This window comes from Mugil cephalus, chromosome 23, assembly GCF_022458985.1.
Source record: "Mugil cephalus isolate CIBA_MC_2020 chromosome 23, CIBA_Mcephalus_1.1, whole genome shotgun sequence".
In the NCBI taxonomy this organism is placed as follows: Eukaryota; Metazoa; Chordata; class Actinopteri; order Mugiliformes; family Mugilidae; genus Mugil; species Mugil cephalus.
The window spans coordinates 15,582,805-15,595,304 of NC_061792.1; the positions used below are offsets into that span (position 1 = coordinate 15,582,805).

The 12,500-nt window shown below is 48.1% G+C and overlaps 1 protein-coding gene across 2 annotated transcripts in view; it reads left to right on the forward strand.

Annotated features, from left to right (window-relative positions):
- agap1 (ArfGAP with GTPase domain, ankyrin repeat and PH domain 1) overlaps positions 1 to 12,500 on the forward strand; it is a 66,871-nt gene that overhangs the window by 6,513 nt on the left and 47,858 nt on the right. Inside the window, exons 2-5 of one of the 2 annotated variants that reach the window (XM_047576239.1) lie at positions 8,123 to 8,181; positions 8,539 to 8,626; positions 10,573 to 10,587; positions 11,881 to 11,966. In XM_047576239.1, coding sequence (XP_047432195.1) covers positions 8,123 to 8,181; positions 8,539 to 8,626; positions 10,573 to 10,587; positions 11,881 to 11,966 — 248 coding nt within the window. The remainder of the gene's footprint in view (positions 1 to 8,122; positions 8,182 to 8,538; positions 8,627 to 10,572; positions 10,588 to 11,880; positions 11,967 to 12,500) is intronic. The other variant, XM_047576240.1, reaches the window with a different exon arrangement.

Below are 12,500 nucleotides of genomic sequence, written 5' to 3' on the forward strand. Positions count from 1 at the left end.
TCCTCCTCCTCCTCTCCTTTCCACCTCCTCCTCTCCTCTCCTCCTCCTGCTGCTCCTCTCCTGTGAATGTAACACATGCTCAGACACACCTGTCTCAGGGCTGTTGAAAGGTATTCTGGGAGATGTAGGATGTCATCCTGTGCTCTGGTTGCTGTAGGCGACAGCGCCCCCTGCTGGCAGACTGAGCAGACATCAGTGGCCCTTCCCATCAGATTTCATGCTCTGTCCTCGTGGTGAATATCGGGGTCACGGTTGTCGCCTCCTGTTTTCCTCTGGTTCTTCTCTCACAGCTTTTGTTTCATTGTTTGGTTGATTTGTTGAAAGCTTTAAGCAGAATCTGTGAATAATCAGATTAGTCCAGTAGATGTGCTTATTTAAATTGAGACTTAGACGTGAAGTGAAGTCCTACCTCCCCCCACATGATTTATTATTATTATTTTATTAGAATAGGGTAGAAGTTCTCTTTATTAACATATATGAACATGGACGGCTGGTGCGTCTCAATCTAAATAAATTACAGAAACAAATTCTAAAGTCTAAAAACCCACGTTCACTCTCAGAGGAAGAGAATCTGTAAATTGGGTTATTTTTGAATGGAGTCTGGTTGAGTGGCCGCTGCCTCTGACACGCAGATGTTGTGCGCAGCTGTTTGCTGAGCAGCAGGTGGCGCCAGTGAGACGTGGTGAACCTCGGTATGGGAGGAATGACGGGAATTTTTCCTGAGTGGGCGGCTGCATGTGTCCAGCCTTCGCCTGGGCACAAGAACATTAAATAATCCAGGAGCAGGAGGAGCAGGAGGAGCAGGGGGAGCAGGAGGAGAAGCAGGAGCATCAGGAGCAGGACTGTTAGAAACAAGAACCTCCTCCTTACTTTCACCTACTCCCCCTCCTCCTCCTCCTCTTCATCCTCCTCTCCTCCTCCTCTTCCTCCTCTTTCATCCCCATCCTCATCATCTTCTCCTCCTTGTCGAGGCCTTTGGGTGTGTTAGCTTAGCATTAGCATATGTGAAGAAGCGAGTCTTCCCTCCCCCTCCTCCCTCTGCGAGCTGACCCATTTTCCCCCGTCTCCAGGGGGTGAGTCGGCGGAGGATGAGGAGGAGGGGGGAGGAGGATGAGGAGGGGGGGGTGAGGGGGAGGAGGAGGAGGAGGAGGAGGGGGGGTGTGCCTCCTGCAGCTCCCTCGCACTTGAGATGAGAGATGAGAGCGTTGTGTTTAAATAACAAGGCGAGACCTTTAATTATCAATATTAATCAAATTATATGAGCTACTGTTAGCATGGAGGCTAGGAAGAGCTACTATTAGCTGGGAGGCTAGGAAGAGCTACTGTTAGCTAGGAGGCTAGGAAGAGCTACTATTAGCATGGAGGCTAGGAAGATCTACTATTAGCTGGGAGGCTAGGAAGAGCTACTCTTAGCTGAGAGGCTAAGAGGGGCTACTATTAGCTACTAGGTTAGGAAGAGCTACTATTAGCTGGGAGGCTAGTAAGAGCAACTGTTAGCTGTGAGGCTAGGAAGAGCTACTCTTAGCTGAGAGGCTAAGAGGGGCTACTATTAGCTGCTAGGTTAGGAAGAGCTACTATTAGCTGGGAGGCTAGTAAGAGCAACTGTTAGCTGTGAGGCTAGGAAGAGCTACTGTTAGCTGGGAGGCTAGAAGGAACTACTCTTAGTTGGGAGGCTAGGAAGAGCTAGTGTTAGCTCAGAGGTGTGGAACTACTTAGCTGGGAGGCTAGGAGGCGCTACAGTTAACTTTGATGCTTATAAGAGCTACATTTAGCTGGGAGGCTAGGAGGAGCTACAGTTAGCTTTGATGCTAAAGAAGGCGAGGTACGTACTACAATAGAGTTTAGCTGGGAGGCTAGGAGGAGCTACAGTTAGCTTTGATGCTAAGTAGAGCTACATTTAGCTGGGAGGCTAGGAGGAGCTACAGTTAGCTTTGATGCTAAGAAGAGCTACATTTAGCTGGGAGGCTAGGAGGAGCTACAGTTAGCTTTGATGCTAAGTAGAGCTACATTTAGCTGGGAGGCTAGGAGGAGCTACAGTTAGCTTTGATGCTAAGTAGAGCTACATTTAGCTGGGAGGCTAGGAGGAGCTACAGTTAGCTGGGATGCTAAGAAGAGAAGTGACATCCAGACTTGACACTTTATTATTTGTTGGTTTTTATTGTTTTTATGTGGAAACAAAATAAATGTATAAAAATAAAAGAAGGGAAAGTTGTTGCTGTGTAATCTGGATTAATCCCGGAATAATCCTCTGGTGGTGGGATGATGGGGGGGGGGGGTCTGGTTCGGGTCTGGTTCGGGTCTTAATCTCCTCCAGTTTGTCCCGCGTCTTTATTTGAGTGTTTTCCGTCCGGAAGCAGGAGCCTGTGTTTCATGTCTCTCTTCTCTGCGCTGCTTTATTTATTTCTTTCTTTATTTTCACTCTGAGGCTTTTTAGTTTTTCTACTTTTTTATTTTTGACAGACACAGAGGAGAAAGACTCCACCCTGTTCACACAGAAACCCACGGTGGTCTGGAAAACCCGGACTGGATTCACAGTCCTCCTCCACTTCTTCTTCTTCTTCTTCTTCTTCTTCTTCTTCTTCTTGTTTTTAATGGAAACAGCAGCAGGATGAATTCAAACCTTTAAACGCATCTTATCTTATATATAATATAAAATAAATCAAATAAATCCCGTCTTGAGTTTTAATAATAATACTGATTTCACACAGTGCTTTAACTAGGTTAAAGATATATATAGATATAAATGTATGACTGAGAAAAATAAAATACAAAGTAAACTTAAAGGCTGTAGCTCAGATATAATTTGAAATATTTTAATTTACTAAAATACCAAAAATACCATCATTGGCAGTTACTTAAAGTTGCTGTTGTTTTTTGCGAATACAAATAAATTAAATAAAAAAATTAGAAATATTCCATAAAATTAACGTCAGTTGTTGTTGTTGTTTTTCAGATCAGTGTTGAAATGAAGCTGATGTAAAATATGTTTCTATAGCTGTGATGTTTTTGTCCTTGATGCCACATTCAGCCCAGTTTGACCTGAGTAACATTAAAACATAATCACCTGTAAACAGCAGCAGGTTTGTCTCTGTTAGACACGTTTGAAAGTATTTAATGAACCGTGTCATTTATTAAATAAACCCTTTAAACTGAACAAACACGCCAACAGGAAACTTCAGATCAGATTTATCACGTTTATCCTCCTGAGAACACACCTGGTCGTGTTGTTGGTGGATGAATAAGGTGAATGTGGCTCAGTACCGCCCCCTGCTGCACAGGTGGCTCAGTACCGCCCCCTGCTGCACAGGTGACTCAGTACCGCCCCCTGCTGCACAGGTGGCTCATGACAGGAGCCAGTTCTATTTAAAACCCGCTGTTATTGAGCTCCGATGTTCACACTCTGCGGGCCGCTCCTGCTTTAGGGAATAAACCCTGATCCGGACTGCGGCTCCGCTCCGTGTTTTCCCGGCATCCTTTGCTGCCGCCGCTGTGGAAGGAAGCTCCGCGTCCGTGTGCGCAGCTCAGAGCGGAGGACGCGTCGCGTCGGGACGGAGCCTCTGGTTGTGCAGCGTGAACGCAGGAGAAGGAGAGGGAGACGGAGGTGCGGGTAGGACATTTGAATCCCAGTCGGAGCAGGGAGGAGGTGCAGGAGGTTGGAGGAGGTGCAGGAGGCCCCGGTCCCTGTCCCGGCTGCGCTGCGCTGCGCTGCGCTGCGGGGGATGTGCGCACACAATGGGAGAGGACGCGCTGGCACCGTCCGGGACGCGGCGCTAGAATAATAATATTTATTGTTTGGAGCCGGTGATGGAGACGAGGAGGAGGCCGGAGGAGGAGGTCGGAGGAGGAGCAGCAGCAGCTTAGAAGACTCCGCCGGGATGAACTGGGAATGTACTTCCTGCTCCACATCTGGATGAGCTGAGCCGGGTTCTGGTGCATGAGGAGGACTTCAGGGATGTTCCTTCTGGACAGCAGCTGCTCTGAGAGGGAGGAGAAGGAGGAGGAGAAGGAGAAGGAGGAGAGGATGGAGAGGGGGACTCCTCAGAGGAAGACGGTCTACAGGATCTCCCTCACCCTGGTGAAGAGGGAGAGTCTGGATGATGATGATGGAGCAGGAGGAGGAGGAGGAGGAGGAGGAGGAGGAGGAGGGTCCCGGGTGGAGAACCCAAAGGTGGGCTCCTTCCGGCGGGAGAGCTCGGTGGAGATCCAGCGGGGAGGCCTCCTGGAGGAGCTGAAGGAGGTGGAGAACGAGTCGGACGAGTTCTCCTCGTGTCGCGGCTTCAGGAGGAACTTCAGGACGTTCAGTACGGGACAACTGGAGCTGGGACGCCTCAAGACCTCCTCCCGGAAGGAGGTGAAGGCCGGCGGGGGGCAAAGGAAGGAGGAGCAGGAGCGGGAGGAGGAGAAGAAAGAGGAGCAGGAGAAGAGGAGGAGGCTGGTGAAGGCCAGGAGTGTGGAGGAGAGGAGTTTGGAGAAGATGTCCAGCAGCACCGTGAACGCTGCGTCCTCCTCCTCCTCCTCCTCGTCCCCGGAGACGCCTCCTCCTCCTCTGAAGGCCCCCCCCCCCGGCCTCCTGCGCCGCAGCTTCAGCTTCAGACACTGGACTGGAGGAGGAGGAGGAGGAGGAGGAGGAGGAGGAGGCGAGCCGCTGCGACTAAGAGCCTCCTCTAAAGACAAACACCACAGCAGCTCCGGCTGCCTGGTCCCGGCGCCCCCCCCCCAGACGCCCCCCTCCAGACTGAAGACCAGGACCCTGGAGTCCGGGTCCCCGTCCGAGCCGAGCCGCTGGGACCGGACCCGGGCCGGCAAGAACCGCACCCTGGACAACAGCGACCTCCTGCGCCTGGACGGGTCGGGAGCCGGGGGGGGGGGCCTCCTGCAGCGAGGAGCGGGGGGGCGCTCCAGCGAGCGGCGCCTGGTCCGCTTCTTCAGCGGCATCTTCTCCAGGAGGGACGCCACCTCCTCCTCCTCCCCCCCCACCGGGAGCCCCGCCTCCAGCAGGGCCCTGCACCGCGGCAGGAGGACCGGGGCGTCCCAGTCCAGCTCAGAGAGCATGAACGGAGGTAAAGGGGGGAGGAGGGAGGAGGAGGAGGAGGAGGAGGGGGGTCGGGACCTGGGTGACAGATGAGCTCCTGTTTGTTTTGGAGACGAGGTGACGTTTGTCTTTCATTACACTGAAGTTTCACAGTCAACAGGAGGACGGGAGGAGGACGGGAGGAGGACGGGAGGAGGACGGGAGGAGGAGGACGGGAGGAGGACGGGAGGAGGACAATAAACATCTATATTATTAATATAATAATAAACACCATTAACATAATATATGTTAATGGTGTTTATTATTATGTTAATGATGCTAACTAGACCAGGTGTAATGGATGGACCGTTAGCTACCAGCGCTAATGTTTCATGTGCCTTCTGCTTTAGGGATGAAATGCTAACATGCTAACTGTGCCGTTAGCACCTGGAAAACACAGATAATCCGTCAGACTCCTCACACTGAGCGTTTCTCCTCCTGCTCCTGGTGCAGGTCACGTTTTGTTCCTGTCCTCTGACTCATCGGCTACTTCCTGGTCCAGGTTCTGGTTTTTCTGGAAAACTTGACTTTGTTTTGCTGTCGTCTGAAACTCTCTGGTCCACGTTGTAAACAAAGTCACATGACTCTGAATTAGACCTTTGTTACACAGCTGCACACATTTGACTAAAGCTACGCTAGTTAGGCTAGTTAGCATCAGAGCTAATTTAAATAGCTGAGCTTTGATAACCAGACCTGATGATGATGATGATGATGAAGGTGATGATGATGATGATGATGATGATGATGAAGATGATGATGATGAAGATGATGATGATGATGATGATGATGGTGATGATGAAGGTGATGATGATGATGATGATGATGGTGATGATGATGATGATGATGATGAAGATGATGATGAAGGTGATGATGATGATGGTGATGATGATGATGGTGGTGATGCATAAACAGACTCAGATGCAGAGTTTAAACTAATCCTGACTAGTTCATGGAGCAGAGGATTATGGGATACGTAGGCACCTCCTTGTGTCTGAGCTCAGTACATTGTTCTGGGGACAAGGAGCATCTTCTCCTCCTCCTCCTCCTGCTTCTTTTTATTATTCTCCCCCTCCTTCTACTTCTTCTTCCTCCTCCTCCTTCTCCTGCTGCTTCTTCCTTTTCTTTTTCTCCTCCTAGTCCAACTTCTCCTTTTTTCCTTCCTCTTTTCCTCTTCCTGCTTCTTTTTATTCTCCTCTCCTCTCTCCTCTTCTCTCCTCTCTCCTCTCTCCTCTCCTCCTCCTCTCCTCTCTCCTCTCTCCTCTCCTCCTCTCCTCCTCCCTCCTCCTCTCTCCTCTCTCCTCCTCTCTCCTCTCTCCTCTCCTCCTCCTCTCTACCTCCCTCCCTCTCCTCCTCCTCCTCCCTCTCTCCTCCTCTCCTCTCCTCTCCTCCTCCCCTCCCCTCTCCTCCTCCTCTCCCTTCCTCTCCTCCCTCCTCCTCTCCCTCTCCTCCTCCTCTCCTCCTCTCTCCTCCCTCCTCTCCTCCTCTCTCCTCCTCCCTCCTCCCTCCTCTCTCCTCTCCTCCTCCTCCTCCTCCCTCTCCTCCTCTCCTCCTCCTCTCCTCCTCCTCCCTCTCCTCTCCTCCTCCTCTCTCCTCTCTCCTCCTCCTCTCTCCTCCTCTCCTCCCTCCTCTGTAGCTCGCTAGTTGCAGCTAGCCGTTGCCTCCTGGCGTCGTACTAGCAACCAGCCGAGGGGCCTGAAAACAGGAAGCAGCTGGATCAACATCCTGTCTGGCGGGAGGGAGGGAGGGAGGGAGGGAGGGAGGGAGGGAGGGAGGGGACGGGACAACGTCCTCCTCTGTCCTCCTCTGTCCTCCTCTGTCCTCCTCTGTCCTCAGGCAGGACACTTCCTCCTGGATTCTTTCCATCCACGGCGCTTTGCTAAAAGTAGAAAGAGACCAGCCCGTAGCCTAGCAACGGGGGGGACGGCCCGTAGCCTAGCAACGGGGACAGCTGCAGAACCAGAGGACAGAAGACGTCCTTTGTCCTATATTTTCTATATATATATCTATATCTAGAGGTTTTAGTCGGATTAATATCTGCGTTGCTGTGGATTAATCGCGATTAAATATCGGTACTTTTTAATCTTTATTTATCTGGTGTTGATTGAACTTCTGCTGATTTTGTAACGTTTCATGGAAGAAGAAACGGGTTTTGTGAGAAACACAGAAGAAGAAGAAGGAGGAGAGTGGTGGTGGTAATAGTGGTAGTAGTACTGGTCTTCTTCTTCTTCTGTGTTTTAGTGGCAGGCACCATAGAAGAAGAAGAAGAAGTTAAACTCAGAATCTTTAAAAAAGCTGGACGTCCCTAATCTGGTGCTCGTCCATCCTTTAGAGGAGGAGGAGGAGGAGGAGGAGAAGAAGAGGGAGGAGGAGGAGGAGGAGGAGGAGGAGGAGAAGAGCAGGAGGAGGAGGAGCAGGAGGAGAGGGAGGAGGAGGAGGAGGAGGAGAAGAGCAGGAGGAGGAGGAGCAGGAGGAGACCGGGGGTCATTGCTCCTCGGGGCTTTTAGTGCGACACAGATTTCTGCTGCTGCTGCTGAATAAATAAAAGGAGGCTGAGAGAGGATGAAGTGGCCCACTGCCCTACTTACCCTCCCACCTCCTCCCCCCTCCTCCCACCTCCTCCCCCCTCCTCAGATACTTCACCTCCTCCACCTCCTCCTCCAGGTTCATCAGAGACAACAGTCAATACTCAGCTCAGTCTGAAGAACAGGATACAAGAGGAAGATTAGAGGAGGAGGAGGAGGAGGAGGAGGAGGAGCAGCTCTGTTGCAAACATGTTGTGTTTTAATAAAGAATTGATCAAAAACTAAACAAAATAAAAACTCCTCCTCAGCCTCGTTTCACTAATATTCACTAATATTTATTTGTCTCTGATGTTTATATTGAAATTCATTTTATTAGATTTTTATTTTAATGTTTAATATTTTTTTGCTGCGACTCTTTAATGTTTTTGATTTTCACGTCTTTATCTCAGATTTTATTCCCCCTCCTCCTCCTCCTCCTCCTCCTCATTAGCGTCCTAATTAACGAGGCGTCCTCTCCTCTCTGTTGCAGATGCGTTCGTGAACAGTCAGGAGTGGACGCTGAGTCGATCGGTGCCGGAGCTGAAAGTGGTGAGACCTCGTTAACTCTACACGTTTATTAATTACACCTTAATTAAACTTAATTAACGAGATGAAGCCACTCACACCTTCACTGTTGCCACGGTGACTGGAATCATTATTCAGAACTTTTTACATATATAATATTAAATATTCACTTTTTTATTTAATATATCTTACTTCATCTCACTGTTTAACCTTTTTAAATGAATATTATTTATTTCTTTTATTTATTCCCTGAATCTTATCATCGTCGTCGTATAATTTGAGGGTTTATTTCATTTATTTAATCGTGTCTTTGTCTCGTACTTTTATCTTTTTAAACATGTGATGTTTCTGGATGTAATTCAGACGGTTCCCTCCCTGCAGGGCATTGTGGGTAATCTGGCCAGCGGGAAGTCGGCGCTGGTCCACAGATACCTGACGGGGACGTACGTCCAGGAGGAGTCACCTGAAGGTAGGAACCTCCTGCTCCTCCTCTTCCTCTTCTTCTTCTTCTTCTGTGTAAACTTTGGCTGGATCGGGTTCTTCTTCGTGTGTCCCATTAGCTTAGCTTAGCATAAAGAACTGAAATAGATGGAAACTGTTAGCTTTGCTGCGCTGTCAGCGCCTCATCCTCCTACTCCTCCTCCTCCTCCTCCTCCTCCTCCTCCTCCAAACGTTGCCCCGCGGTGACGGACAGATTCACCATCAAATATTAATATTACCCCCCCCCCCCCCCCCCCCCCCCAACACATGCTCCTTTAATATTTCACCACATGTAGGAAGGAAGGGAGGAAGGAAGGAAACAAGTGGAGGAAACAAGGAAAGAAGGAAGGGAGGATCAAAATGAGGGAAGGAGAGGGAGAAGAAAGGAAAGAAGGAGGTTTGGGTGTTTGTTGGACCGGGAGAGACCAGGGACCAGGGACCAGGGACCAGGGACCAGGGACCAGGACCAGGACCAGGACCAGGAACCAGGAACCAGGAACCAGGGACCAGGGACCAGGGACCAGGGACCAGGACCAGGGATCAGGGACCAGGGACCAGGACCAGGACCAGGACCAGGACCAGGACCAGGGAACAGGAACCAGGACCAGGGACCAGGACCAGGACCGGGGGGAAGCTCATGTGTTGTTCAGAAATTCCTGGGATCTAAAAATAAGCAGCTGTCCGGTTCCCATGACGATTGATTGGGAGCTGGAGGCAAAACCACAAACCAGAACTATTCTTAGTCCGGAGGCCGGAGGCCGTCACCCACTGACTGACTGGGACACCAGACAGAAACAGGCAGAGAGAAACAGGCAGCAACACACCAAGGCCTCAGAGGACAGGGAGGGAGGGAGGGAGGAAATAAGGAAATAAGAAGTAAGGAAGTAAGGAAGGAGCTGACATGATCACGACCTTCAGTTCTAAAATGGTCTGAAAGGTTCCGGGTCCGTCTGAGCTCATGAGATCTGTGACCAGAGAAAAGAGCTGTGGTTGGGAAACCACCCGCTAACGCTAACGCTACAGCTGGAGCTAATGCTACAGCTAACGCTAACGCTAACGGCGCTGGCTGTGGTCTGTGTGGGACCAGGAGCCTCAGGATTATTGTTTATGTGGCAGAAAAAGAAACGTGGAGGCTGAGAGGAGACGAGGCAACGGGTTCAGTTCAAAGGTCAAAACCAGAGTCAAGTCACATCTGAAACCAGGTCTGAAACCAGGTCTGAAACCAGGTCTGAAACCAGGTCTGAAACCAGACTAAACCAGGTCTGAAACCAGGTCTGAAACCAGGTTTAAAATCAGGTCTGAAACCAGGTCTGAGACCAGACTGAACCAAGTCTGAAACCAGACTAAACCAGGTCTGAAACCAGGTCTAAATCCGGGTTTAAAATCAGGTCTGAAACCAGGTCTGAAACCAGACTAAACCAGGTTTAAAATCAGGTCTGAAACCAAGTCTGAAACCAGGTCTGAACCAGACTAAACCAGGTCTGAAACCAGGTCTAAAACCAGACTAAACCAGGTTTAAAATCAGGTCTGAAACCAAGTCTGAAACCAGGTCTGAAACAAGAACAAAAACAGTTTCAGAGATGAGACTGAAATGCACTTTAAACCAGTTTAAAACGAGTCTAAACGCAGAATAAATCCAAGTCTTAAACCAGTTTAAAATGAATCTGTTTGTTAAACACCAGGATGAAACCGGTCCAGCCTGAAACCCTCCTGCTCTTCTTCTTCTTCTTCTTCTTCTCCTCCTCCTTGTTGTTCTTCTTCTGCAGGTTATTTTGTGACATGTGGCCTCCGGCTGGATGACTGATTATTTGCTGGCTGCTGTTTCTCTCTCTCTCTCTGGTTGGACGTCGCATGCATTAACTCGGCCTCTTTTGGCTTTTTTTATTTCTTCTCTTTCTTCTGTTTTTATTTTTTTGGCTGCTCTTGTATAAATAGCCGACGTGGACGCAGGTAACTATGCTCTCGCTCCTTTACCTCCATTCATCCACCCATTCATCCATCCATCCATCCATCCATCCATCCATCCATCCATCCATCCATTCATTCATCCATCCATCCATCCATCTATACATCCATCCATTCATCCATCCCTCCCTCCATTCATTCATTCATTCATCCATTCATCCATCCATCCATCCATCCATCCATCCATCCATTCATCCATTCATCCATTGATCATGAACACAACAGTTCAGGTTCAACTCTTCAGGTTTAAAGATTCTGGAAATAAAATTTAAATCTGATTCTAATTATGTTCACATGAAACATCTGTTGTTTCCTGCAGCGTTGAATCTGAAGCTGATCCTGATTGGCCCAGCGTTTAGCTCCGCCCCCTCTGTTTGTAGACGACCTCTCTTCATCCTCATCTTCTCAGCGACTCTTTGAATCTTTGATTCTAGTTTTAGTTCCTTAATGAGCTTCTCTTCATCTTTAGTTTCTAGTTTTGTTTTCACGTCTTTTCACTGATTGTTTCTATTATTCTACTTATTATCAACTGAGACCGTTTACACTGGTTAACTGGATTATATGGAACCGGGCCAGCACCAGATTACAAAACTTGACGAAACCAAGTCTGAAACAGATGTGAAACCAAGTCTGAAACCAGAATAAGTCAGACCAAAACCAAGTCTGAAACCAGGTTTGGAACCAGAATAAAACCAGGTGTAAACCTACTTTGAAACCAAGGTTCAAATAGACTAAAACCATATTTCAAGTCAAGTCAGAAACCAGATTATAACCAGATCTGAAACCAGATTAAAACCAGATCTGAAACCAGGTTTGAAACCAGGTCTGAAACCAGGTGTGAACCCAGGCTAAAGCTTAAATTTAAATCTGATTCCAATCATGTTCACATGAAACATCTGATTGGCCCAGGAGTTTAGCTCCGCCCCCTCTGTTTTTAATCAACCTATCTTCATCCTCGCTTGGTCTAAAACCAGGTCTGAAACCAGAATAAAACCAAGTCTGAAACCAGAATAAAACCAGGTCTGAAACTGGTCTGAAACCAGAATAAAACCTGGTGTGGAAATAGACTAAAACTTGGTGTGAAACCAGTTTAGTTAATTGTTAAGTGAATTCTGAAGTCAGGTCCAAACAAAATTAAACCTGATCCTAAACCAAATCCATGAGCAGATGTAGACACGCTGAGTTTAAAACCAGTTCAGGGACTCTCCTGCGCCTCCTCCTGCTCCTCCTGCTCCTCCCCCTGCGCCTCCTCCTGACCAGCTCCTTGTTTTCCTGCAGGCGGTCGCTTCAAGAAGGAGATCGTGGTGGACGGACAGAGTCACCTGCTCCTCATCCGGGATGAAGGAGGCCCCCCGGAGGCTCAGGTGAGTGAATGAATGGATGAATGAATGAATGAATGAATGAATGGATGAATGAATGAATGGATGAATAAATAGATGAATGAATGGATGAATGAATGAATGAATGAATAGATGAATGAATGAATGAATGAATAGATGAATGAATGGATGAATGGATGAATAAATAGATGAATGAATGAATGAATGAATGAATAGATAAATGAATGGATGGATGAATAGATGAATGAATAGATGAATGAATGGATGGATGAATGAATAGATGAATGAATGAATGAATGAATAGATGAATGAATGAATGAATAGATGAATAGATGAATGAATGGATGAATAAATAGATGAATGAATAGATGAATGAATGAATGAATGAATGAATGAATAGATAAATGAATGGATGGATGAATAGATGAATGAATGGATGGATGAATGAATAGATGAATGAATGGATGGATGAATAGATGAATGAATGAATGAATAGATGAATGAATGAATGAATAGATGAATGAATGGATGGATGAATAGATGAATGAATAGATGAAT